The sequence below is a fragment of the Macrotis lagotis genome, chromosome 1 (genome assembly GCF_037893015.1).
Source record: "Macrotis lagotis isolate mMagLag1 chromosome 1, bilby.v1.9.chrom.fasta, whole genome shotgun sequence".
In the NCBI taxonomy this organism is placed as follows: Eukaryota; Metazoa; Chordata; class Mammalia; order Peramelemorphia; family Peramelidae; genus Macrotis; species Macrotis lagotis.
The window spans coordinates 744,282,238-744,309,433 of record NC_133658.1 but is presented as its reverse complement, the minus strand read 5'-3'; the positions used below and the strand labels follow the sequence as shown (position 1 = coordinate 744,309,433).

Here is a 27,196-nt window from a genome sequence, read left to right as displayed (position 1 = left end):
TTTTTGTTTTGCTTTGTTTTTCTCTGGATGGTGATAACATTGTCATTAGCCAGTGCAATACAGTTATCCTGGCTCTCAGAACTTCTGAGAGGAGCTGCTTCCATCAAGGTTGATGAGCTCACCATGTTGTTAATGTGTACATTGTTGGTTCTGCTCCCTTCCTTCCATTTTTAAAAAAAAATGTAATAGAGAGGAAAACATCTTCCCAGTTTTGAAAGAACAATTACTTGCCATTCTTTTTATCTTCTCCTCATAGTATTGTCAGCTCCCGTTTCACTGCTTTGCTTTTCTACTGTAGCTTTCCAACCTGGTGATATGACTGATCATCCAATTCCCCCTCATTACCCTAAAAACTGCAAGAACTCTGAAATTAAATAAAAGGACAGTTTAATGACTTAAGAAGAATGGTCCAAACATGTAACTCCATGCCTTTTTTTTATAGGGTAGGGAGCTATGGGTGTGGAATATTGCATATACTTACAGATTGTTGATAATGTTGATATTTCTGAACTGATTTTTTTCTCATGTTTTTGGTTACATTGGATTGGGGATACAAAGGTGATGCAAAAACAAAAGATGTCAAAAGTGTGTTTTGGTTTTGTCTTTTTTAATAACCAAACAGGACTCAATATACTAATGAATACTATGGGATAAAAGAAAGCTGTCTCCAGGGCATAAAAACAATAGTAACTAGTCTTTACCCTGACACCAGAAATAAGATGGAAATAACTATAGTATCCTCTAAAGTAAATTAGCAAATAAAAGAATAAAGAAGGAAATTAAAGCTCAAAGGATAATTTAGGAAGACAACAAGCATTTATTTTAATGGTCTTCTGTGTGCTGTATTGTGCCAGATGGTGGGGACATCAAAAATGAAATGATCCCTTCCTCCCCCCCCACTTTTTTTTTTAAATTTATTTAAGCAATGGGGTTAAGAGTGACTTGTCAACATCACACAGCTAGGCAATTATTAAGTGTCTGAGGCCACATTTGAACTCAGGTTCTTCTGACTCCAGGGCCAATTCTAATGGTCCCTTTTCTTAAAGAATTTATGTTTTATCAAGAACAATGACATATAAGTGTTCAAATAGAATAAATATAAAACAAATGCCATGAGTAGACAAAAATGGACCGCCAAATTGATGTTTGGAGTAGATAATAGAAAATATAGACACTAAAAAAAATGTCAGAACACAAAAATGCAGAAAGCAACATAAGAAAAATAATTTTTTGTAAAAACAACAAAATTGAAAGTACACAGAAAAAGTGTCCTTCCCAAACCAGCATTTCTTGAAGACAAATCAGTGAGGCAGTCTGAGAAATACAATTAGATAAAACCACACTTTGGAAAAATCATACCAGAAAATTGTCCAGGAGTATTGGAAAAGTAAGGCATAGTAAAATAAAGACACCATCAAAGAGGAATCCCAAATTTAACTCCCCCTCAATTGCAGAATTGAACATGAAATAATTTTGTGGTCAGAAGGAATTTTTTACTTTATCAAGGATCAGCAATTCAAATCCCATAGCACTTCTCTGTCAAGGGAACAAGCATTTATTAAGTTCTCATTTTGCTAAGTGCTTTACAGATAATATTTTAGTTGATCATCACATTACCCTAAAATGTCAATGCCATTATTTATCCACATCTTAAAGTCAAGCGACTTGCTCAGGGGTCACAAAAAGAGTTTGTTGTTAAATTTGAATTCAGATCATCATGATTCCAGGCTCAGTGCTATATATCCACTTTGCTACCTAAGTTGCCTCTAAAAGATTAAAATAACATTCTACAGATTTAATCATATGATTCTGAGGAAAAGTAGATTTTCAATAGGATGAAAAAAGAAAGCCAGAGATCAGTAGTCTTTGAAATGCAAATATAGCAAAGTAAAAGTAAAGAAGCCTTAATATAGCAAAAATAATTGTTTACATGGTTTCAAGAAGCGTGCATCATTCCAAAGTTCCTACAGTATCCTACTTTCCTATAGGTCTTTGAGGGAAAGAAGAAAAATCCTGGGGTTAATCCCATAATTACATAATCAGACAATTCTACTTGAAGGTCTGAGAGGAACAGAGTTCATTGGTATTCTTTGAAATCATGAAGTCTCGAAGAAAGAACCTTTAGACTGAGGGTGGTAGGCTGACACTGGGGATCCAGAAACACCTTTGACTGAACTGAAAAGGAATTATAATAATGAGAATCAGTAAAAATGGTATCAGTGGATCTGTACTGAGGAGGATACTCTTGATTCTGTTCATGAGTATGGAAACTACACAGTTGTTTCAATGAAAATAAGCTTGCTTGAGGTGGCTAGGTGGTGCAGTGGATAGAGCACCAGCCCTAGAGTCAGGAGTACCTGAGTTCAAATCCAGCCTCAGATACTTAATAATTACCTAAAAAAAAAGAATATAAACTTGCTGGTACCTGTTACTGACTTTTTAAAAGTGATATTTAATAATATTAGTTGGAGGGAAAAACAAAAAATTCAGTCATCAGCCATTTTCAGTTATCCTGTGTGTGCTTTACCTCCCACATTGCCCATTTCTTTTGTGCTTCATATTGCATAAAGATTTCATCATTTACCTTTGTAAAGTTTAATTGAGAATATAAATCAGCAGCAAAAAATTAATCACAACATGTATTTCCAAGCCATAAAAAACTTATTTGCAAAATTAACAACTGGGTAAGAGTAAGTACTGTCCACAACCCTGCTAGTTTCTCTCATTGTGGTCGGTTACAGTGCAGCACCTGTGTTGTTTAGAAGTTTCAGTCATGTCTGACTCTTGTGACCCCATTTGGGATTTTCTTGGCAAAGATAACAGTGATTTACCATTTCCTTCTGTAGCAGATGAGGAAACTGAGGCAAACAAGATTAAATGACTTGCCCAGAGTCACACCAGTAGTAACTGTCAGAGACCAGCTTTTGACTTATGTAGGTGATTCTTCTTGACTCCAAACTGAGTACTCTATCCACCATCACCTAGCTACCCAGCATTTGTGAGACAGTCTTATTGTGAAAAAGAAGCTTCCTGGGACTTGGGATTCTAGACCAGACTAGACCCCACAGAACAGCAGAAAAGAGATATCTTTGAACATGAAGTAGGGAAGCACTGGCAGAAAATTTTCCTTCTTCTGGGGATGCTTCCCCTTTAAGGATAGGTAATTTTTAATGGGCCTATCTTTGATTTTGAGGGATGTTCTCTCCATCTTCCCAGAACTGGTAAGGGAGAAAGAAACAGCGAAGTAGAGTTGGGATAGCTTACTGCTTTTTGGAGTGGAATTCTGCCCCAGTCTCTCCCTCTCACTCAATTTAAATGATCTCTGGAGCAATCTTTCTTTAGGGCCCTTGGGAATGGAGGAACTAGATTCAACCTTGTTGTCATAGACTCCTTGCCCTTTTTCCCCAAGCAGCAAATAAGATGGCTTTGTATCTGTTTTATGTTTCCTTAGCTTTCTTTGATAGCCCCTAAGAGCTTTATAACCTTTTATGTGACTTTATCTCAGCAAAAAGGGGTTTTTTTTGAAGTATATTACCAAAAACAAATAAGATTATCAATATTGAGATTTCTAGAAACGGATGTGGTATTATTCTACCCTCAGGTAACTTTCAGTCTAATTAGGGAAATGAAATACCCAAGATTAAAATTTTGGGGTGGGTGTCTGTGTATGTATGTATGTATATAGACAAAATGCATATACACATAAAACACCATAAAGTGACTAAATGATCAGAATTGCCTAAGGCTAATCAAGGAGGAGGCTACATCCCTACATCCATTTGCCAGGTTGACCTAATTATTGCCAAAATCTGTGGTATAAACTTTATTTGTATTTTCATGCCATTGTGTTAGTTCACAAAGCATTTAACCTTGCAATAACTCTGTGTAGCAAATATCCTTATTTTATAACTGAGGAAAAGGGTTATAGGTCTACCCAGTGAAAAACCATAATAAACAGAAGTCCTATGACTCCACTATACTTGGATTTGATTTTAGTCATTTTTTTTGCATAATGAATCCCTATAAGTTATCTGGTGAGGCCTAGAGACCCTTTCTCTGAACAGTATAGGAAACTATAAAGAAATGCAGGGATCAGAATTTAAAAAAAGAAAAAGTTGATGGGTCCCAGGTTAAGAACCTCTGGACTAGGGGTATGGAAGCCTGGGTTCTAGGCTTTATCCCAACTCTACTAGTTGCAGGCTTTATGGTATGTTACTCAGTCTCTTCCATCAGCCATCCATCTGACCTACTAACTCATAATATTGTTGTGAGAAGATTAAATAATGTACCTAAAATTGCTTTGGATAGTTGAAAGGATTATACAATGTTATGAGGATCAAATGACATAACATGAAAAATGCTTTGTAAACTTTAAAGTGATAAGATAGCTATAATTAATATAATGTTAGCTATTATTGCATTAGTTGATGTTTTTAAAAGGAGAGTACAAATCAGAATGGCTTAGTAGAGAGAGAGTTTTGGACTTGAGTCAAAAAGACCTGGGTTAAATTCTAGCCCAGGCAGTGACGGTGTGACTTATAGGCAAGTCATTTAAGCTTTCTAAGCCTCGGTCTGTAAAGTGGAGGTATAATACTTAAAATACCAAACACATAGCATTGTGAAGAGATTCCAGTGAGAAAATCTATATAAAGCGCTTTGCTAGCTTTTAAGCCATATACAAATTTCAGTTAGTAGTAGTAATAATCCCTTTGCAAGATGGTAGTTTACTGTTCAGAAACAGCATTGGCCATGGGATCCACAGAATTTCATAGTGAGGCAGTGGTTGCAAAAAAGATATGGTGTAAAAGAGGTTGGCAAAGCAAGGAGGAAGAAATTGGGATGAAGTGGGGGGAAGGGTTCATGGGCTGACAAATGCTGGAGGAACCTGGTAATTTCGGGCCATAGAGATCAGTAAATAAAGTTTCAGTAAATAAAGTAGTTTTTCCTTAGTAACTACTACTTTCTCAGATCTTGAACCTTGAGTTAAGGATCCTAAATGGAGGAGGTCTTTATTGTCTCTCCAGAGCTCTACTATGATCGAGGGAACCACCACGAGTTTGTGTCGCTGGTAAAGGACTTGGCCCGGCCTGGTGAGTTCACACAATCCCAGACCTTCGACTTTGAGTTCACCCATGTGGAGAAGCCCTATGAGTCTTATACAGGACAGAATGTGAAGCTAAGGTAAGTTGTGCCCACCTAGAACTACCTCTAAGGGCAAGGTTTCCATGCCACCCCTCATTTCTGCCTTCTCCCACTCATCATGATCAAAAAGAAAGATTGTACCCAACTCTTTTTGGTAGGCTTCCTGAAAATTTAGGCTGTTTCTGACCTAATGGAAAAAGCACTAAAGGTCATACATGAATTCTTGTCCCTGCTCTTGATGTTGGACCAAATTATCCACTTGAATACTTGAATAGAAGGAATAGAATGGCAGGAGCAGAAAGAGAAACTGAATGAGAAAACATAATGTGTATTCAGAGAATAGCAAGTAGTTGAGACCAGTTTAGAAGTGATGAAAGATTTGACTAGAAAGATCAGTTGGGATGAATTGTGGAGTCACATTAGGCCAGCTTAAGGAATATGTCTTTATTTACTAGACATCAGGACACTGTGGAAGGCAATGTGGAAGGGTATAAGATTTTATATAGTATTCAAGTGGATAATTTGGTCCAACATCAAGAGCAGGGACAGAATTCATGTATGACCTTTAGTGTTTTTTCCATTAGTTCCATTAGTAGATGTAAAGGCCTGGGATTGGAAATGCTCTTGTACTGGTCCTGACTTACAGATTTCAGCTGTGGTGGGGAGTAGAAACAGGGAAAAGGAAAGAGATTCCAGAGATTCTAGAGGGATGACTTAAGGGCAAGAGTGGGAGTAGGGAGAAAAAGTGATTACTGGGAAATCTCCCCAGTTTCTATTGTAAAGAAATCTTGGTGACTAGACAGTTATAGCACAAAAGTATGGAGGGGACTGGTGTGTGGAAAAGGAAGCTTTTGGATGTCAGTTTCTTTAAAGTATTTTTGAGATGTTAGGTGGAAAGGCAAATCAGAGAGTTGGAAATCTGAAGCTGGAATTTTGGAAAGATCAAGATTAAAGAGTTGTTATCCACAAAGGGAAAATAGTTGAAACTGGGAATGGGGCAGCTAGGTGGCACAGTGGATAGAAACTCTGGAGTCAGAAGGACCTGAGTTCACACCCGGCCTCAAGACACTTAATAATTACCTAGCTGTGTAGCCTTGGCAAGCCACTTAACTCTATTGCCTTGCAAAAATCTTTAAAGAGAGAGAGAGAGAGAAAGAGAGAGAAAGAGAGAGGACGAATGAACAAACTCTGGGAACGAATCAGCTCTCTGTGGGAAGGATTATGAAAAAACAAGTGAAAAGACAAAGAATAGAATCTTCAATTTGCACAGCAAGTGTGTACTAGACACCTACTATCTACCAGGCACTCTACTAGATGCTAGTAACATAAATACAAAAAATAAAATAAAATTCTGTTTTCCTGGAGCCTACATTTCATTGACAGAAAACAACAGGAAAATAAAATGCAAATTATATTTTCAAAAATCAATGCAAAATAATCAGTGGTGAAGGGGGAGTCTTTTAACAACTAAGTGGATGAGGACAGGCTTCCTATTTGAGTTGGTATTCGATGTAGACCTTGAAAGTTCACAATGGGACTTCCATAAGGCAGAAGTAAAAAGGGAGCACTTTCCAGGTACAGGAAATGGTCCTTTGACAAGGCATAGAGAAAGGAGATAGAGTTTGGAACATTAACTGTGTGGGCAGCTCCTGCATGCCAGTCCTAGAGAAGGAGCCTAGTGCCAAAGGGAGGAAGGCTGTCAAGGATCTTTGTGGAAAGGAAGCCTTGGAGCTTATTGAGCCTGATCTGCTTAACTTCAGAGAGCAACACCAGTTACTAGGGAGTGGAAGTGGCAAAGAGGTACACAAAACCTTACCCCAGCCACAGACCCCTTCAAATTAGAATGGATCAAGTAGAACAACAGGTCTGTACAAACAGGAAGGAGGAGGGTGATTGTGTGACACTTGAATCTCACTTTCATCTGAAATGGTCAAAGAAGGATTGAATACAGTGCAAAATTGAGTGCAGAAAATAAATTTTACTCAACAGGATAACAGGAAGAAGTAGGGGGGGGAATAAAAGTGAGAGTAGATTCAGGGAGGAATTAGTCATAAATAGAACACTTTAACCATAAAAGATGACTCATTAAGAAAAGTTGAAGAGGTTAGAAAAGTGAAATTCAGCATTTAAGATCTTTGGGAGGAAGATCAATTCCAAATGACTTTCCTGATAGATGTTTGAAGTGGAGTGGGGTTGAAGTTAATAGTAATTGAAGAAGATGAACTGAATGGTCAGAATTGTTATGAATATTTATAAGCATGAGAATTAACATTGTCCACAATGGTGACAAGAGAACAGTTAGCTAAGTGCAAAGTCATCAGTTTGCTCATCAGACTCTTCTTTTGGCCTGATTTCATAAAATAGAATCTTATGAGTTGGAAAGGATCTCAAGGATCTTGGCCAACCTCAGGCCTTTATAAGAATTCCATGACAAATAGTCCTCCAGCTTCTTCTTGAACACTTCTAACTATTGGAAACTACTACCTAACAAATTTTAAAGTTATAACTATTAGATAATTTTTCCACATGATAATAAGCCAGGAAGTTCTTTCTCCCTACAATTGGTATGCTTTAGTTCTGGTGTATCTTATTCCATTCCAGGTGATGCAGATGTAGTGGGTAGACTCTAAATGATAGACTTGAAGTCAAATTCAGCTTCAGATACTTAACTAGTTGTATTACCTGGGCTGGCCACAACCTCTCTGAGCCTGGTTTTTCTCATCTGTAGAATGAGGGAATTGAACTCAACAGCTCCCTTTTCACCTCCAATCATGCAGTCAATAAAATTAAGCACTTGCTATGAATGTGACTGCCTCGGAGCACAAAAACATGGCAAAAGATAGTGCTGCCCTCAGGAAGTTTTACCCTCTAATGGGTGAGACGCCAGACCAAAGAATGCCTACAAAATAAACTGGGTACAAGGCAGACAGGAAATAATCAGCAGAGGAAAGAGGTTTGAATAAGAGGAAATCGGAAAAGGCTTCCTGTAAAGGACAGGATTCTAATTGGGACTTAAAGAAGACCTGTGATCCATTCATTTTTCCCTCCACTGAATGTAGTTTGAGCTCAGGACACTGACAGTAAGCCTCTAAGTATATAGACAGGTACCTGCAAGTGTGTTCTTGGTAAATATACATGTTTTGTATATGTTTGTACATGATATTCTGTACCTGGGGACTGTCTTCATCTGCAGTGCTTTAATATCTACAGGTATTTCCTCAGAGCCACCATCAGTCGCCGGCTTAATGACGTTGTCAAGGAGATGGACATTGTGGTTCATACACTTAGCACATATCCAGAGCTTAATTCATCAATCAAGATGGAGGTTGGGATTGAGGACTGTCTGCACATTGAATTTGAGTACAATAAATCCAAGTGAGTATCCTTGCACTAGAGCAAGGAAAGGTTTTTAATCTGAAGTCCATGGATTTCGATAGGGGAAAAAAAATCATAATTATTTTCACCGACCTAACAAAATGATCACTTCCTTCAATTATATAAAAAAAAATTACTGAGGTCTACAGTTTTTACCAGACTACCAAAGTATTCATGACACAATAAACGTCATTAAGAAATCTTGCCCTAGAGATAATTTCAGGTTGGGGTGGATGGGGGGGGGTGGGGTTAAAATAAATGGGTCCAATCAGAATAGAATTTTACTTTTGGTATAATAGAATGCTCTAACTCAGGTCAGGAGGCCTGGGCTTCCTGGGCTTACATCCTTGCTCAGAAACTTAAAACTTTATGATAGACAAATCACTTATTTTTTCAGTGCCTTGAGTTCCTTTTATCTACTGCCTTGCTGAATTTCAAAATCAAAATGTCCAGAAAGGAAAAACATTATCTTCTGCCTAAAAGTATACCTTTTTCTGTTGAAAACACTATCTCTCCAGTCACTCCAATCCATAACCTTAGAATATTTCTTCAACTCTTCCTTCTTTCTCCTGAACCTTCCTTATCCAGTCACTTATCAGAACTTGTCAATTTTATCCCCACAATATCTTCTGAATGAGTCTTTTCCTCTGTTCAGTTAACTTAGGAAGAGGTAACTTTGATCTAGTGGCTTTTCCAAGGATGCACCAAGTTGTGGCATAGTCAGAATCAACCCTCATCCTCTGACCAAATTTAATACTTTTTACTCTAATGTACTACTTTTAAGTGTTCCAGAAATATTACACAGAGTAGCAACATTTTCAGCAATTCATGTTAAACATTCCAAAATGACAACATTGTACTGTTTCATATGGGAAGTGTGATTTGCATACATTTGTTAATACCTACCAGCTTCCCTTTGAGGACAAAAACCAGTCAGCCTTTACTCCATGATTTGTCTGTGTGGGTCTTGTACTAGACTCAGGGAGAGTAAAGACTGGGTCTAATTCCTGGCTTCAAGAGTCCCGAACAAATACTTGATACAGACTGTGTGCTACAATGAAGGGGGAGAGTAATGATTGGCGCTAAGCTTCTTGACCAGAGTGAATTTAAAATCAAGTTTTAGAAAATCTGAGAAAAGAATTCTGTTGGGGGAAATAGCATTGTAACTATTGATGATTAAAGAGGGTGAATATGAGTGGGGTAGACATTTTAAGAATAGCTCCCTACTGAAAGTGGGACAGATGTGAAGTTCTAGAACTGTCAGTTTTTCTAACCATCTCTCTCGCTTTTCATCTCTCCAGATACCACTTGAAAGATGTGATTGTGGGGAAAATCTACTTCCTGTTGGTGAGGATCAAAATCAAACATATGGAGATAGACATCATCAAGAGGGAGACTACAGGGACAGGTCCTAATGTTTACCATGAGAATGACACAATAGCCAAGTATGAGATCATGGATGGAGCCCCTGTGAGAGGTAAGCTCCAGCAGGCCACACAGCTTTTTCTAACTTTTATTTTCAAAATGTCCTTAGATTATAGTAGAACCTAAGGGTACAACTTTGTAAGAGAGGGATTTCCTTATTTGCTTGTTCAGCATATGATTATACACTTTGTGTATTTTGCTGTTTCTCTGCTTTACAACATGGTCATTTCTTTACTCTGTCAGTCATTTCTGTTAAGCTGATGTAGTTGAGAGCTACAGGGGAACTAAAATTAGCTTCCCATGCCTTTTTTGTCCCTTCTAGGACCCTACATGATCAAGGGTCCTATATAATAAGTGTATCTGCATTTCACTTTCTTTTTTTACAATCTAAAGATTTCTTGGCACTTCCTGGGATTTATCCCTTTTATTAGCAGTTCTTTTTATGTTGATAAGGATTTATCTCCATGTGAATGCCTCTTAGAGAAACAGTCCCTTAGCAAGGTACAATCAACATAAATTTTTGTTTAGTACCCACCAAATGTAGTGTTGTGTGAGGTCTAGAGGGCACCAGAATTTTATTCTTTGAATTCTATCTCACTCCCCCCCCCCCCCAAGAACTGGGCAGGCATCACTATACTCTATGCTAATAAAAAGGCAACATGAATAATCCAAAATCAACAAACAAAAAATGACTATATCATAAGTTATTTCTGACCATTCCCACCCTGCTTTTCTTATTTTGTTTAGTTGAAGTTTTCTGGGCATCTAGGTGGAGTAATGGATAGAGCACCAGCTCTTGAGTCAGGAGGACCTAAGTTCAAATCCAAACTTGGACACTTAACACTTACTAGCAGTGTGCCCTTGGGCAAGTCACTTAATCCTGAATACCTCACATCCAGGGCCATCTCCAGTCATCCTGATCCATATCTGGCCACTGGATCCAGTTGGCTCTGGAGGAGAAAGTGAGGCTGTTGACTTTGCATAGCTTCTTCTCATTCAAATCCAGTTCATGTGCTTGTCATAGTATCATCTCCCTGGTGACATCATCATCATCATCATCATCAGTTGAAGTCCATAGACTCTAGTCATTAGAGCTGGAAGGACCTTAGGTTTAATTCAAATTCCTCATTTTACTAACAGGAAAACAGTGAATTTAAGCTGACTGTTAAAGGACATTAGTTTGTGACATAACTGTAATAAGGGTCAGGGAATCCTCCCACTTCCAGTCCAATGTCTTTGGACTATGTGTAACCATAGTTTTTAAATAACAGCAGTTCTTTGAGTACACACCACCTAGAAGTGTAGAAGGAAGGGAAGAAGCATTTCTCCAGTATGATAGAATTATGGTAAATGCTTTAAAAATATTTCATATTATCTCATAGAAGGTAGGTTAAGTGTAATGGTTAATAAGGGGAGTAATTTAGGATTTAACATTCACTACATAAAATTCAAAGGGTGGCAAATCCTCATATTGAGGACAGGCATGGGGCCTTTGAGAATTCCTGGTGATGGACTTCCCATCAGTGCAGTCCCCCATTCTCCTCAAATCTCAGAGTGACTGGGGTTCTACTTGTGGCCTGTCCCAGAAGCAGAAATGGAGCATCTACCCTCCTGTCTCCAAGGCCAGTTCTTTTCCAACTAGGCAAGTACTTCTCTCCCCCCATCCCTTTATAGATAATATAAAGGGGACACACAATGTTGTCCACCGCAACACTTGCTCCTAGTGAAGTAAATCAGAAAGAGCAGCAGCAACCAAGATTCTACCTTTCCTTTCAGGTCCTGGACAGTGGCTGGTGGCAGAGGTTTTCAGGGGCATCCCTCAGCTTCCCGGGACCATGGGATGAGGGGGTCCCTCCCAGGCCAGACATGCTGTTCCATTCCTTGCTCTGATTCCCTCCCTTCTTTGCAGGGGAGTCCATTCCAATCCGGCTCTTTCTGGCTGGGTATGAGCTGACTCCGACCATGAGAGACATCAACAAGAAGTTTTCAGTGCGATATTACCTGAATCTGGTGCTGATTGACGAAGAGGAGCGACGTTACTTCAAACAGCAGGTGAGGAGCAAGGGAGGGAAAGATCACTCATGCCCAGAGGGAGGGACAGATGAAACAATATTCTGCCCATGGGAGGGGAGCCTCTCAGTGAATATTGTACCCAGGAGCAAGCCTTCAGAAGGCCACTCAATTATTCATTATTCAAATCAGACCCTGCTCACATACCTGCACCCTCCCCTAGCTTCTAGGCTCTAGAACCCCTCTGGCCTCATGACCGGCTCATATGGGGCCACACAGGAAGACTGATGGACCTGGTGTCAGGGCATTGCTAGATTTGTGACCTTGGCCAAGTTTGTTTCAGGTTCATCCTCTGTAAGATGGTGACAATAATTATGTCTATCTCCCAGAGATATGCCTATAAAATGAGATACTTGTAAAGCATTAGATAAATGCCAGGTCTCCCTATTTACCCAATTCTTTCCAACAAGTCCTTTATACTGTATTTGTGGAAAGGGGAGGGTGAAAGATTAAGGTTCTGCAACTTATGGTACCTTGTCCTGTCCCCAACAGGAAGTGGTGTTATGGCGGAAAGGGGACATTGTGCGAAAAAGTATGTCTCACCAGGCAGCCATTGCCTCCCAACGCTTCGAGGGCACATCTTCCCACCCTGAAGCCCGGACCCCTGGCCAGCTGTCAGACAACAACAGCCGGCAATGAGGCCTTTGGGCCAAGAAGCTGCTAGGCTTCACCCCTCGCCCACCCAACACCAGCTGCTCAAGGGGGAGGGGGCAGGAGAGCATAATGCTCTGCAGACACTTTACATACAACCTGAGAAATCAAAAACAAATTCCATTTATGACTTTAATTCCTTTCTCTGAAGAACCTGAAGGGGACAGGTATAGAAGCATTCCCCTAAGACTCTATGCCTGCAGCCCCGGGAGGCTTGGATAGCTTTAGAACCCAAGGGCTGATTTAGGGCAGGGGGCATGGTGTATCCCCAAAGATATCTGGTCCCTGGGGTGAAGGATCCTGCCTTTGGCAGGAAGGCTATTGGACCAAGAGTGTTTTAGAGCAAAAGTTGATCTTTGTATAGAGTAGAATGTTGGCAAGGTCTTACCTGTCCTTTGGCCCTTCACTGTCTCTGTTCTTCCCAAGCCAAGGGGTTAGGAATTTACTGGGATCTTCACATGCAGATATTGTCTTGCATGGTCCCAGTTATACCATCCCTTTCTTCTATTCCCAAGAATGTGACAGGAAGTAGGTCTAGGCAGGCAAAGCCCAGAAAGGGCAGGAATAATTCAAGATCAGGAATCTACCTCTTTGGGAGTAGGAGTCTTGGATGTGGTGGTATGATACCACCAGGAGCCATCTCTTCTTCTCTGGCCCCAGCCTATTCCCCCCTCAAAAAAATAAATTATAGTAATGAGACATAAACACTCTTCTTCCAACCCTAGCTTAAATTATGATCATCTTCAATGTCATGGAACAGAAGCCTGAGCAAAGGAATAACAGAGCCAAACCTGGAAAGGGAAGGTCAGCTGGGGAAGGGTTGTGGGGAGCAAAACAAAATGAGATTTCTGAGCCATAGGGATGGAATTTAAGACTTTTCAGACATGTAATTATCCTGCTCGTGAAGTACTGGTCTAATAGCTACCTGATTTCTTCATGCAATTCATTCTTTTGGACTCCAACATCTAGTTTAAACGGGAGTCACAGGTCCTCTGAAGCAGGGGAAGCAATGTGGGTATTCCTTTAAGCCCTAGGCAAAAGATCTCACTTCCCTTGGAGTTAGAAAGAGCAGCCTTAGCCAGTGCTTATCCCATAGCCAATCACCACCCCCACCCAGCCTCCTATCTCCTTCCTGGAATTTGGGGGGGCATGGTTTCAAACCCTGAAAAATCACCCTTTTTGTAATCGCCCCAGACCCTTTAGAATCTAGTTTCCTCACTTAAAATGAAGGGAAAGGACAAGAGGGCCTCAGCAAAGGACAATGGCTATCCTAACTTCTAAATAATTCTGCTTGCCAAATTGAGTCTTCATCTTTACCAGATGACTGCCGTAAGTTTAGGGCCATTGCTGTTTTTCATTTAAAAAAAAAAATCTCATCTGGATGTTTCTGTGATATAAAGGGAAGAGAGCCATTCCCCTCTCTGTGACATTGTTCTGAACAGCAGGAGTGAATGTGTTTTTTCTGCACTATCTGGAGATAAGCAGAGGTCAAGCTGTTTTTCATCTTTTTTCATGAAGACCACGAACTCCTAATCACAAAAGCTGGTGTTAACACAGGGGAAAGTCTTGACTGCCCTGGGTGACTGAGTAGGGGAAGCTCAGTGTTACACTAAGGAGGGTCTTGACTGTTTCAGAGCACAGAGTTAGGACTTCCAGTGTGCCTACCTGCTAATAGCTGGCAGCCCCCTTCGTACCTAACATGTCACTTCTCCACTTTCCCCAGTGATGTGCAGACCTTTCCTGACTTTACTGATTTATCGATTTTAAGGTTTTTCCAATGGAAGAGGAGGGAGAACCTATGATGACTCTCTCCTGGGTAAGGCTCTTAGACCAGATCTTTACTTCTCTCTTTCTCAGTCCCTCTTCCCTTCTCCAGCTGTCACTGCGAGGGTAGCCCACCTTCACTTTTCCCATGTCCTCATCCTGGGGAGTGCATAGGTACTAAACCAAGCAGTGCAACTTGTAACAAAGCAGCTGCGGTGTTTACATGTTTCTTAATTTGTTGTCTTTTCAATGGCTGTATTTTAAAAAAACAAAAAACGAAAAAAACTTGTTTTAATCGTCTAATTAAAGGGAGCCACTGTGGCTCCAGAGACCATGTGCCCATGGAGTATGAGGTTCTGTGGTCTATTCTGTTTCATAATATTCTCCCTCATAAGCAGAGGCCCGGTCTTATCTTTGGTCACAAAGGAAAGAAGCAGCCTCTCAGTTCCCCCTAAACACCAATTAGCGCTTTAATAATGCTGTCTTATTTGCATGTGGAATACTTTGGGGGGAGGGGGCAGGGAAGTCCCAGCTTTCCCCATTATCAACCTTCCAAAAATAAAGTGATGTTGGCAGAATACCTGGAGGGATCTAGGTGACTGATGATAAGATATAACACAGAAAGCTAAAGAATTGGAATGATAAAAACCTACCAGCTGGAGCTTCCTCCTCCATCTTGGCTCATGCACATGGCCAGCTCCTGGTTTCCCCAAGCCCTAAAAGCAACCAGGTGTCCTCCCCAAGTCACACGTGAGTGCTAATGTGGAATTTTACAGTTTGCCACTAAGAAACATGCCAATTGCATCCAGTGCTTTGTTATATTGTTATTTTAATTAAAAAATACATATTAGGTACATAGACACACCAAGCCTGAAGAAAAAAGTAACCAGTAAATTCAATCCCTCTCACCTCCTTGTCAGAGAGAGGTATGACTTGCTTGGAGAAATAGTCCTCCCTTTTCAATAAGAAGTTTCCATTTAACTTGACTCCTTATCCTCCAGGCTTAAGACAAAATCAAATTCTCCTACCAAAGAAAAAAACGGAAGGTCTGAACTCAAGTCCAGTGGTTTGGGCATGAGTTGAAGAAGGAAGGGTGGGCTAGCTCTCACCTTGGGTCACAGGCTGAACTGACAATCTCTGGCGGGTGAAGAGTGCCATGTTTTCTAAAGGGCCACCACTGGTTTTGTGGGCTTGGTGATGGACCTTGAGCTCAGACAGTGGAATAAAACGTCTGGTCATTCGAATAAACTGGACATCCACCTAAAAGAAAAGGATGTGAGGTGTAGTAGCTCCAGCCCCTAGATCCACCCAGGCAACTGTCCACTGTCTCAAATGACCTAATGAATGAGCCCATTAAGAGGTACAGCATGTTCTGGGGCTCCTGCACCCCCCAAATCAAGGTTTCTAATGCTCCTTTAATGTCTAATCTTACTAAAGGCATCCTAATGTGGTTTTACTAAAGTATTCCTTGTTCGTGGGGCGGCTAGGTGGCGTAGTGGATAAAGCACCAGCCTTGGAGTCAGGAGTACCTGGGTTCAAATCTGGTCTCAGACACTTAATAATTACCTAGCTGTGTGGCCTTAGGCAAGCCACTTAACCCCATTTGCCTTGCAAAAACCTAAAAAAAGTATTCCTTGTTCGTACCCCATCCCTGAACTAGGAACAAAGGGGTGAACCATTTACCATGGACCACTTGGGATTGTCCTTCTTGCTGGCTGGATCATAATGAGGGCTATCTTTCTCAAATTGTGTGTGATCAGGGTAAGCCTCCTTCACAATCTGGAAACAAAAATATATACAATGATTTGCCATTATGTTTAGCCTCCTACTGATTTAGACAAAGGTCATACATGGCCAGTTTTTAAATACCAGGTTCATTTCATCTTGATACCCAAACATGCTCTTTTTATGTTGTTTCATTTTAAGTTTCCTCACTCTACACAAGAAAAGATCTTTGGTTAACACAAAGATATAGATAGATGATCTCCATACTTCTCTTTATCATTCTCTGGACAACAACTTCCTTCATAGGTCCTTTATAGTTGATTTGAGTATTTAGAATAACTAAGTCATAGGCTAATTTAGACTAACACCATTAGTCTAAATCAAACATAATTATGATGTTAACCAAATATAATTATTGTAAGATCTGTGCTACTAATCTCTTTCATTAGTACAGATAATAAAAAAAGTTCAATTGACATAGTTAACATTTTATCCTAAATAACCTTCAGAGATATAAAACTATTGCATACCTGTGAAGGTTTCACATTCCTATTTGCCCACAGAAGGAAAGTGTTCGTTGGCTGGACATGGGCTGATTGCACCATAGCTGAGCGCAGATCAGACCTTGCCTAACCTTTCTCTATCTTGAAGAAAGAGCCAAATAGGCTTTCCATCTCCCTGAGGCATGGGATAGTTTCCTTCTCTTGCCTCAGCTCCCTGTGCACCAAGACTGCATTAGAAGAGGGGATCATTGCTGCCCCAAACCCTTTCTAACCTTCACGAGGCCTGCGATGCCTGGTTCCTTACAGTTGCTGTGATAGAAGAAGGCCTTCTCCCCCAATTTCATTGCTCTCAGAAAGTTCCGGGCCTGTCCCAGGGTAAAGAACAAGCAAGTGTCTTTTTAGAACATCCTAATATCTAGGAAACACAATTTCCCACCAGAGCTCAAATTCCTGTCCACAATAGATTTCTTTTTTGGCAGGACTTTCTATTCATACAACAGAAGGAAGTTACACTACTTGTTTTTCCCTTAAACCAGAGAAATATGTATCCAAATTATTTCTGAACATTAGCTAGGAAATGGTTCATATGGGGATTCCGTTCAATTGAGGATCTTGAAGCCTCATTTGAAAACACCCTGGGTCCCAGGTAGATAACTTTCTTGGTCAAAAGGTTCTAGCTATTTAGAATATCCAGCGAATAAAAGAAATGTCCCTCTCCTCACCTGGTAGTTTCGAACACCATCCCAGCACGCTGTCTGTTGAGGTTGTGCTCTGAGATCCTCAATGCCAAACTGCTCAAGATAATCAGAACATTTTAAGAGTTGGATATCTAAGGTCATCTGATAAAGACTTCATGGCTCCCCACCTGGGACACAGGCATTAGAGAGATTAGTAAGCAAGCCCCTTATCTCCCCCACTTCTTCCTATCCCCAAGGTTTGCCCATCCAGGCTATCAAGTACCCTAGAATCCCAGAGACTGAAGCCAAATGTTTCATCCTCTTCTATTTCCTAGTAAACTCTCTCTTATGGCCTAATTTTTGGACTATAGGAGCAGTGTCCTACAGCAGACTTCAACCTATGCCATACTTGCCAAAGGCACAAGTTTGTTATTACTGGGGACTTCAGAAAAATTGCAGTCTAGTAACAAACTAAGGTTTGGATTCTCTCCTACTTTTCTTCATCTCTCTCACCTTCCAGCATTGCCTATTTCCCCGCCTCTCTGGGAACAAACTGCACTTGAGCTGCCTAAATTCATTGTGTGAAGTAGGTGTCGCCTTGGGCCCTACTCAAACATGGACACTGTCCAAATGACTAATGGTTCAAAATTATTATAATTGTATTTTGTTAATTTTCCTAAAAACAGGATCACTCAGCTCACTGGCCACCTTATTCACCTGACTTGACTCAAATAATTTATTACTATTTCAAAAAATCAAACTCTAAATGAATGAAGATTTGCCAAGTATAAGGTAGTCCTAAGAATACATTACAAGTTCTAGAGGTCAATTAAAAAGAGGAGGCCTGGAAATATTTGCTCTAATGTATAGCCTATCAAAGTGACAATTTTAAAGAAAAAACACTCATCTGGATATATAAGTCCTGCTATTTGTACACTGAGGCTCTAAGCATAATCCTAACAAGGGAATAAGATATTGTGGCAAGAGCAGTGATTCTTGAGTCAAGAACACCTGGCTTTAAATTCTATCTCTGACCTATTAGTATGGGACTTTGAGGTGCATCACTTAAACCCTCTCTGGGCTTTAGCTTCCTCTTCTGCAAAATTAGGAAATTTGATTAGATGGCCCCTAGGGTCCCTTTCAGTGGTAGACCTAAAGTCCTATAATCCTTTTCCACTTCCTATTTCCTCATTGCTGCCTAGGGTTAGCAAGTGCCTGCCAAGGACCCCAAGAACCAGAGTTCAGTCCTGGTCAGGATATCTAGAACAGCATGTCTGATAATATGGAAACTTCTCACACATAAGACTTAGTTTCTGATCCCAGCATCAACTCCTCTTTCCCAGGTTTCTGGGCCCAATAGAAAAAGAAAGTGAGGATCCTACCATCAAGTGTTTTGGCTACCTAAAGTGACTTTCTATCTATGCTCCAGGTAGGGTAGGGGTGGGAGGGGGACAGGGAAATGGTCTTGCTTCTGTCCACATTTTCTGATTTACTTTGAAGCAACTCTAGAAGGCAAAAATATTCAACTCTAATTGCCCTTGCTAATAATGGTCAGAGATAGCAGCATAGGTAATTCAAGAGAAAATAACTGGGGTCACATGTCTTATGAATAGATTTCATTTATTATATCAATAATCATTTATTTTTAAAAGTATTCCAAATTAAATTTTTCTCATATTATAAAAATTAGTTTGTGTTTCCTAAATACAAACCAATCTGTGATGTAGGGAGATACCTGGAAGGATGTTACATGGCAGGGGAAAAAAAAATCAAACAAATATTAAAATGTTAAACTAAATAGTACATAGAGTAGATAGCAATGAGCAACTAATCATACTAACTTACACTGAGATAGAACTTTAAGGTGAACAGAATGCTTCTGTCAGGAGAGCCCTGGGAGGCAATATAAGTATTTTCTCCATTTTACAGATGAGGAAAACTGAGGTTCAGGAAGATGTTGATTTTTGTTCATCTTCTACCTTGGCTCTCATTCCTATTTGTCTGAATACTGAACATTTAGCTCTCATCTTTATGATGGAGTCAGTTGCCATGGCTTTTACCTTCACATCCACGCCTTTCTCCAGCCGGCTTTCTGGCTCTGATTTCATCAACCAGTAACCACTCGGCTCGTTTCCGCATTCTATAGTGGTCAGATCCTTCTTTGGGGAATCGGAAGTCTCTGCTTCTATCACTGGCTTATTTACGGTCCCAGTCTTGGTAGCCTTGACACGTTTGCCTGATGATGCCTCCATTTCTGCAACAATCAGAAGGAAGCAAGGACTTGCCATGCTTCTTCCTAGCTCATTGTCTTTTTTTATGGTGTATCCCTTCTCAGGTATACCCCTACTCTCTGCCTCCCACCTTCTTCACTAAAGCTATCAAGCTATCCCCAGTCCAAAATAATGTTCCTTCCCTAACTTATGAAACTGACAGTTAATTCAACAAACATTAAGCATCAACTTAATGCAAGACACAATCACACACACACACACACACAAAACATAGGCCCTAATTCCAAGATGCAATCCAACTCTATACAAATGACTCTAATACAAGAAGGAATATGATAAATACAAAGGAGAAATTCAATCAATGTGACAGGAAGAATATAAGCAGGAAATGAATTCCCTTTCAGCTAGAAGGATCAAGGAAGGCTTCATTAGAATAAATCTTACTCCACAAAGGAAGAAAATGATTTACAGAGGAGGATACGGACAAATCTAATCCAAGAGCAGGAACAATGACAATGAGATCAAGGTGAGGTGAGCAGGTTTGGAATGAAGGGTTTAGGATGGGGGAATCCTGTGAGATAAGGCTAGAAGAGTAGCATGATGCCAACATCAATCCATCAACAAGCATTTCTCAGAACCTACTTTGTGTCATTAGCAAGATGGGGGAGTGAGGTGGGGTGGTGGAAACAAACCTTCCTTTCCCTGAGAAAACTTACAAACATATCTAAGTATCTGCAAAATATTCAAAATAACAAGATCTACCCTTTATTTACTAAGCAAGCAGGAAGACTTCTGAGTAGGGGAATAATGTGATCCTAAGAATGTAATTGGAAGATTTCTTGAATGATGATACAAAGTGTGGCAGAGAAGAGATAGGGAAACCCATTAGAAAGTTGTTCTATAGTCTGGTCATGAACAGACTCGTTAGGGGAAACTAATGACACAAGATGGATGAGCCCTGATAACTGACTGGAGCTAGGTTCTTTGTTCTGCTTTTCCATCTCATTATCACTTGCCATAGCTGTTAAATCTTGAGATGGCACAAAGATAATGACAAAGTCAGGGTTCTTAACAGGCTGGGATGATCTCTTAATGAGATGAACTTACTAAGACTGAATAGAAATGTCAACATTCAGATTTTAAAAAATCTTATATACAAATACAGACTCGCCCAGATAACTAAGAAAACAGTGGTGGAATCAGCAGAAATAAGGTTTCACTAACAGGACTGGGTTTTAGAAGGAAAAAAGGTTCAGTTTTTGACATGTTGTATTTGGGGTAATGAGAGGCATCTGGGCAGAGATAATAAGCCATAGGAAACACAAGCTTGAAGCTCCAACAACCCTGGGTTGTTAGTCCTGTTCAACTCCTCGTGACCCCATTTGGAATTTTCTTGGCAAAATTCTGAGGGGAGTTGTCATTTCCTTCTCTATCTCATTTTGCAGATGAGAAAACTGAAGGAAACAGGGTTAAATGAGTTGCCCGGGTCATACATCTATTAAGTGCCTGTGGTCTGATTTGGACTCAGGTCTTCCTTACTCTAAGCTCAGAACTCTATCCATTGAGGCAACTAGATGCCCCTAGGAAGGTGCTATTATAGATGAGGTGGAGGTTACGTGACTTATGCTAATAAATATCTGAGTCTGAATTTGAACTCAGGACTTTCTGGCTCCCATAGACTGGAATAGAGAGAAAGATCTGTGAGTCATCCGCCCAGAGGCTATTTGAAGCCTTGAGAATGGATGAGATCACCAGGGGAGAAACATCAAAAAAATTAAAAGATCAAGAATATAATCACCTGCTTTAAGAGATAAAAAGAAATATTAATAGCATAATATGTACACAGTTCTTTAAGATTTGTGATTTGCCTTTACATATACCATCCCATCTAGTCCTCAAATCTCTGAGGTAGACTGTGTAAGCAATGTTACGCCATTTGACAAATGAGGAAAGTGAGGCTAGAGATTAAGTGACATTCTGACTCCAAGTCCAACTATACCACACTACCAGCAAATAATATTAATAATTATTATAATAGTTAACATTTATATAGCACTTATTTTGTGCCTCTCACTCTGCTTTATAAATATCTCATTTGATCCTCATAATCATCTTGGGAGATACTGAGACAAAAAAAGGTTAAGTGACTTGCCCAGGGTCACTCTGCTAGTAAGTGCCTATGGCTGAATTGGAACTCAAGTTTACTTAAGTCTAAACCTGAAAGAGGAAGAATCAAAATGACAGGAAGAGAATTATTACCATACGATTTCCAAAAAGTCAAGGAAAAGAGCCAGGAAAAGGTAGCCAATCATGTCAAATGGTAGAGTTGCAAAGAAAGAAAAAAAGGAGGAAAGATCACTAGATTTACTATTAAGGTCATTAGTGAGCTTAGAGAGATTTGTTTTAATAAAGTAAAATTTTATTTTATTAACTCTTTAATACTTTATTTTAATAGTGTGGCAAAGATCAAATTTTAAGAGATTAAGGAAATGAATGAGCAGTAGGAAAGTCAAGGCAGCAAGAATGAGTAACATTTTCTGATTGCTAAGGAAAAGAAAAACAACAAATACTATGACATTCCAACACAGAGCAGACACTTATAAATGCTAGCTAATTGATCAGTACAAGAGAAGGCTGAAAAGTCATAGTGGCACGTGAATTCCAAGCTAAGGAGCAACATATGCATTCCTTCCTATACATTCCTACACATTAGGAAAAATTCTGTAGCCATAACATGAGGGAGAAACTTAACTCTAGATAAAAGGAAGTTAAACAGTTTGCCTCTTACCTACCACTTTATCACCTGGAGTTAGGACTACACTGCAATTGTCACTCTGGTCTCTTTCAAGCTATTCATTCTTTATATATACCTGTATTCAAGGCTTGATATCTCCTGTTAGGAGATGTAAAACTTTCTCACTTGACTCTGCATTCCCAGAACCTCAATGCCTAGCACAGTTTGTGTTTAAAAAATCCTTAAGAATTGATTGACTGAGGGAAAGCTTCTTAGTTGGCATCACATAGTTTGGCACTAAATTACATGCTGTTTTTCAGTGTCTTTTATTTAAAACGCACGTTTAGGAGGCAGCTAGGTGGCACAGTGGATACAGCACAGGCCCTGGAGTCAGGAGTACCTGAGTTCAAATCTGGCCTCTGACATTTAATAATTACCTAGCTGTGTGGCCTTGGGCAAGCCACGTAATAACCCCATTTTGCCTTGCAAAAAAACCTTAAAAAGAAAAAAAAAAGATTTGTTGATTAAGTGATTAATCAGAGTGGATAAAGAGAAATGATGTGCAAGGCTAGCAAAGGGGAGAGATCAGGATAATTAGGTACAATTCTGTTTCCCTGGAATGACTCAGAAACAAGGAATGAGTAATATCTGTTTTCTATGCTAAGGGAATGGTTTAAAAAATATCTCAAATGAATATGTATATAAAACTTTTTTGCAAACTTTTAAATAGCTCAATTAATGTCAGTTCTCAGTAAAAGTTTTATATTTGAATTTTGAATGCGTTTTGTGTTTTTTTTAATACTAGCAGATTTATTTTTCTGATTATAATGACAAGCATTGAAGTATGTGCTTGGAAGACAAAAAGTTCTAGAAGTCTGCATCCAAGTGTTGCTTTTGATAGATCTTAGCAGTGTGATTCAGAGTAAACCAATTAACTTCTACATAGCACCATGGAATTTTCACAGGCAGACTGTAAATCAAAGTTTTAATAACCTCTATCACTGGAGGGAGTTTTCCAAATGAGGGATTTTTTTTCCACAGTGATGACACACAGAACTGGAAACCTAAAAAAGTTTTCTTGAAATGATTAATCTAAAAAACTATGAAAAGTATTATATAGATGTAAAGTTCTATTCTGCTAGTAACAATCATATCTAATTACCTTTGTGGAGAAAAATTTTACCACATGGTCCTCTTTCTAGTCGAGTGTAACTCCATCCATGTGTCTTCTTGAATGTATCGGCCCCTGCTCTATTTTTACCCTTCCTTTTGCATCTTCAATCTTTAAAAATATTTTGGAGTTACCCTAATTTCCAGAGCTAAGGTTTAGCAAGCAAGCTGTGCCCTGAATTTGGCATAACAATAATCTTTTTGCCCCCAATAATGTCCTGACTCTTGATAGTGCGTTGTTTGAATCAGCACTAGGTGTTCACTGAAAGATTCAGCTCCACTTTTTTTCCCAGGGCCATCCATCACAAGTTCCCAATTCTTGCCCTTAGTCACTGACAGGTACTTCATTCCTGTGCACCCCAAGGACGGCCACAATGCCAAGACTTGAGACAATGACTGTTCCCAAAAGACCCAAGAACTCCTGTATTGTCTCAAATGCTAACCATGAGAATTATGGCAAGATCTAAGAATGACTAAGTCAAGGTCCAGGCCAACATGTATATAAGACCTGCCTTTGGTCTAGCATGTTAAGCCTTCCTTTTTAGGCAGTAGGGCTTCCTTCTAGCAGCAGGCATCATTTTTTTTCCTCTAAAATTAATTAAAAATCTGCTGATTTCCAGATTCTCCCGTCTCTTGCCCATTTTTTGTTTTGGCTCCAGCCACCCCCAGATTATAGGCGGGTTCCAGTTCAGTTGACATTTTCAAATTGCTTTTACCTGAAAATATATGGTTCTCTATCCTTAATACAAAAATCCCCTCCCCTGAACCTGCTCCATATTCAAGTTAACATCTCTCCTCCCCCCCTTCCTTCACTGTCAAATTTTCTTAATAACCTATTAAAAAGATATAGTTCATGCCCACATTTCTTCATGACCTAAAATCCTCAAACTCTGGCTCCTTTCTCCACCACTCTTTGCTGTTTCAGGACAGTGACAATTTGCTAATCAGTAAATTCAGTGCTATTTTTTAGCATTTTCCTGAATGATTTGTCTACAGGACTTAAACTCAATGAGCTTTGCAACTTAAACCTATCTCTTTTCAACTTGTACTTTCCTACCTTTTTTTTTTTTACATTCTATTTCTTTCAATTAACTTTCTTGGAACTACTTATACACAGCTTTCCATTTCCCATCTCTTTGTCTTTGCACTGGATGTTCTTCAGGCCTGGAATGCTCTCCCTCCCTGACTCCCTCTAGCAGGCCTTTCTTGTCTTTCTCCATCCCCTCCCCATTCCTCTCCCAATCACCAATGCTTACCTCCCATTTATTTTGTAGTCATTTTGGATATATTAATTTGAATATGGTTTTCCCATTAGAATATTAGGCTCACTGATGGCAAGATCTGATTTTGCTTTTCCTTTGTATTCTCAATGCTTAGCAGTGTCTAATGCAAAGTATCTTCTTCCTTCTTGACTCTCTCCTCTTTTGACTTACATATCATGGTTCTCCCTGACCTCTAACTGAACTTTATCTCTATGGGCTCCTCTTCTATTCTGTCCCTTAAAATATAAGCACAAAGTTCTTTTCTTAAAATTTGTCTCTTTTTCTTCTCCTAGGCCAATTTCATATACTTCCACAGCTTTTACTATACTCCAAGTACAACTCTCAAAATTCCTTCTCTAAATCCCAGACTTCTAATATAGACTTTCTGGATATCTGGACTCTAATGATATATATGCATTTTAAAGACCACACACCCAGACAAATTCATCATCTTCCCTATTTCTGATTGTATATATGTTGTGTATTGTGTATAGGTATTGTCCATTGTGTATATGCATATTCATGTATGTGTATTGTGTATATGCAAATTTATGTATATCTGAATCTTCATATCCATCTCTAGTCATCCTGATCCATTATCTGGATGGCTCTGGAGGAGAAAGTGAGACTGGTGACTGAGCCCAGCCTCCCCCCCCCCCCAAATCTAATTCATGTGCAAGTCATGGCATCATTTCTCTGATATCATGATCTTCTTCAACAATGCAGGACAAACATCACCATCACCCATGTCTGCACACTGCCTTTCACATCTGTCTCCTACTTCCCATCTTCAGCACCAAATCCCTCATTCAGGTACAATTACTTCTACACAAGAACAAAGCACTGTCCCTCTAGTTAGTAGAAACTCTTTTCCTTCCAGTGTATCCTTCATACAATTACACATTAATCCTGCAAAGATTCCACATCATCATCATCATATAGTCATAAGTCCATTTAGTCAAAGCTATGATTTTTCCTGTGGTAATGTACAGCTAAGAAAATCAGATCATTAGGAAGGCTGAGTGCTGCAGAACTGACAGCTTTCCAGAGTACCTTGGTCAGAAAGGAGGTCAAATTAGTCAACACTTAAAAAAGTTAACTATTAGTTGGAAAAACAAACACCGAAGCTGCAACTTAGTTTGGTGGCAAAATGACAAAACAGGACTCTGAGGACACGATGCCGGAAGGCTGAAAAGCAAAAGGAGAGGACAGCAGAGGATGAAGTGGATGGATAGCGTCCTGAGCTTGGCCGGGCTTCTGAAGAGGGACGGGGGGAGTGGCCTGGTCTGCCATGGCCCGCAGGGTCACAGTCGGACAAGGCTTACCAAGGGCCCAGTTTTGTCCCTTCCCCCTAAAATTCAAATCCCCCGGCCTACCTCTGTAAGTGCACGTGTGGCGTTCTGCCATGACACTCGGGGACTGACGGTTCGGCACAATGCCTTGCGAAAGGCAGGCTAGAAACCAAGGATGCGGAGGCCTGTGCGCACTACACAGGGCGGCGGTCCGCTATCACCATGGGGGCCATTCCCAGCCTCAAGCCTGGCCCCATTTGCTCTTTAGCCATTCCCCAATCTATGGGCATCCTTTTAATTCGTGGTTTGGTTTTTTTTAGGTTTTTTGCATGGCGGTGGGGTTAAGCGGCTTGCCCAAGGCCACCCGGCTAGGTGATGACGCGCCTGAGGACACATTTGAACCCAGGTCCTCCCGCCTCCAGGGCCGGGGCTCCACCCGCTGGCCCACCCGGCCGCCCGTCCGAAAGGCTCCCAGCCCGCTGCGCGCCGGCCTCCTTCCCCGCCTGGGCCCGGGGCCTCGGCGCGCCTCACGGCTCCCGGGTGCGGTCTGGCGGGGCTGGGGCCGCAGCCCGGCCCTCGGGCCTTCCCGCCGGCCCCGCCCCCGGCCCGCGGCTCCCCGGCCCGCGGCTCCCCGGCCCGCGGCTCCCCGGCCCGCGGTTCCCCGGCCCGCGGCTCCCCGGCTCGGCGGCGCCCCGGCCCGCGGTTCCCCGGCCCGCGGCTCCCCGGCCCGCGGCTCCCCGGCTCGGCGGCGCCCCGGCCCGCGGTTCCCCGGCTCGGTGGCTCCCCGGCCCGCGGCTCCCCGGCCCGCGGCTCCCCGGCCCGCGGTTACCCGGCTCGGCGGCGCCCCGGCGCGGCCTCTTCCCCCGCCGCGGCATGGCCCCCGGGCCGGCTCCCCAGCGCCGCGGCGGCCGGCTCCTTCCCGCCCGGGCTACGAGGCGCGGGGGAGGGGCCTCCGAGGTGAAAGGGCGCGCCGCGGGCCGGGAGTCGGGGCCGCGCGCGGGCGCGGGGCCGGCGGACGGCCAAGCCCGACCCGGGGGTGGAAGCGCGCGGCTCGGCGTCGGCTCGTCGCGCTCCCCCCGGCTACCGCGGCTTCGCTTCCACCGCCCCGGCCGCGCGAGTCCGCGCCGGGCTCCCGAGGCTGCGCCCAGCGTCCCGGCTCGGGGCGCGCCCGGGGC

At 41.2% G+C, this 27,196-nt stretch overlaps 2 protein-coding genes across 2 annotated transcripts in view; one reads left to right on the top strand and one right to left on the bottom strand.

Moving 5' to 3' along the window:
• Positions 1–18,769, top strand: part of VPS26B (VPS26 retromer complex component B) — a 30,097-nt gene extending 11,328 nt beyond the window's left edge. The window contains 5 exon segments of the mRNA XM_074216279.1: positions 5,025–5,181; positions 8,353–8,517; positions 9,819–9,994; positions 11,852–11,994; positions 12,505–18,769. Coding sequence (XP_074072380.1) covers positions 5,025–5,181; positions 8,353–8,517; positions 9,819–9,994; positions 11,852–11,994; positions 12,505–12,651 — 788 coding nt within the window. The 3' untranslated portion in view covers positions 12,652–18,769.
• THYN1 (thymocyte nuclear protein 1) lies at positions 15,240–26,997 on the bottom strand. Its single transcript, XM_074216281.1, has 7 exons — positions 26,851–26,997; positions 19,393–19,586; positions 17,378–17,446; positions 16,928–17,020; positions 16,111–16,206; positions 15,537–15,687; positions 15,240–15,451 (listed from the first exon to the last, which is right to left on the bottom strand). Exons 1-7 carry the CDS (start codon positions 26,894–26,896, stop codon positions 15,405–15,407), a joined length of 696 nt encoding a protein of 231 aa, XP_074072382.1. The 5' UTR covers positions 26,897–26,997; the 3' UTR covers positions 15,240–15,404.
• Between the last annotated feature and the right edge of the window lie 199 nt (positions 26,998–27,196).

What these genes read in the sequence shown, in the direction of transcription:
- THYN1 (XM_074216281.1), bottom strand. Translation starts at nt 26,896, where the DNA reads ATGCCGCGGCGGGGGAAGAGGCCGCGCCGGGGCGCCGCCGAGCCGG. An exon ending in ACAATCCCAAGTGGTCCATG is followed by an intron (nt 15,688 to 16,110) that starts GTAAATGGTTCA and finishes CTTTTCTTTTAG; the next exon opens with GTGGATGTCCAGTTTATTCG. An exon ending in AGTTCAGCCTGTGACCCAAG is followed by an intron (nt 15,452 to 15,536) that starts GTGAGAGCTAGC and finishes TTTCTTTGGTAG; the next exon opens with GAGAATTTGATTTTGTCTTA.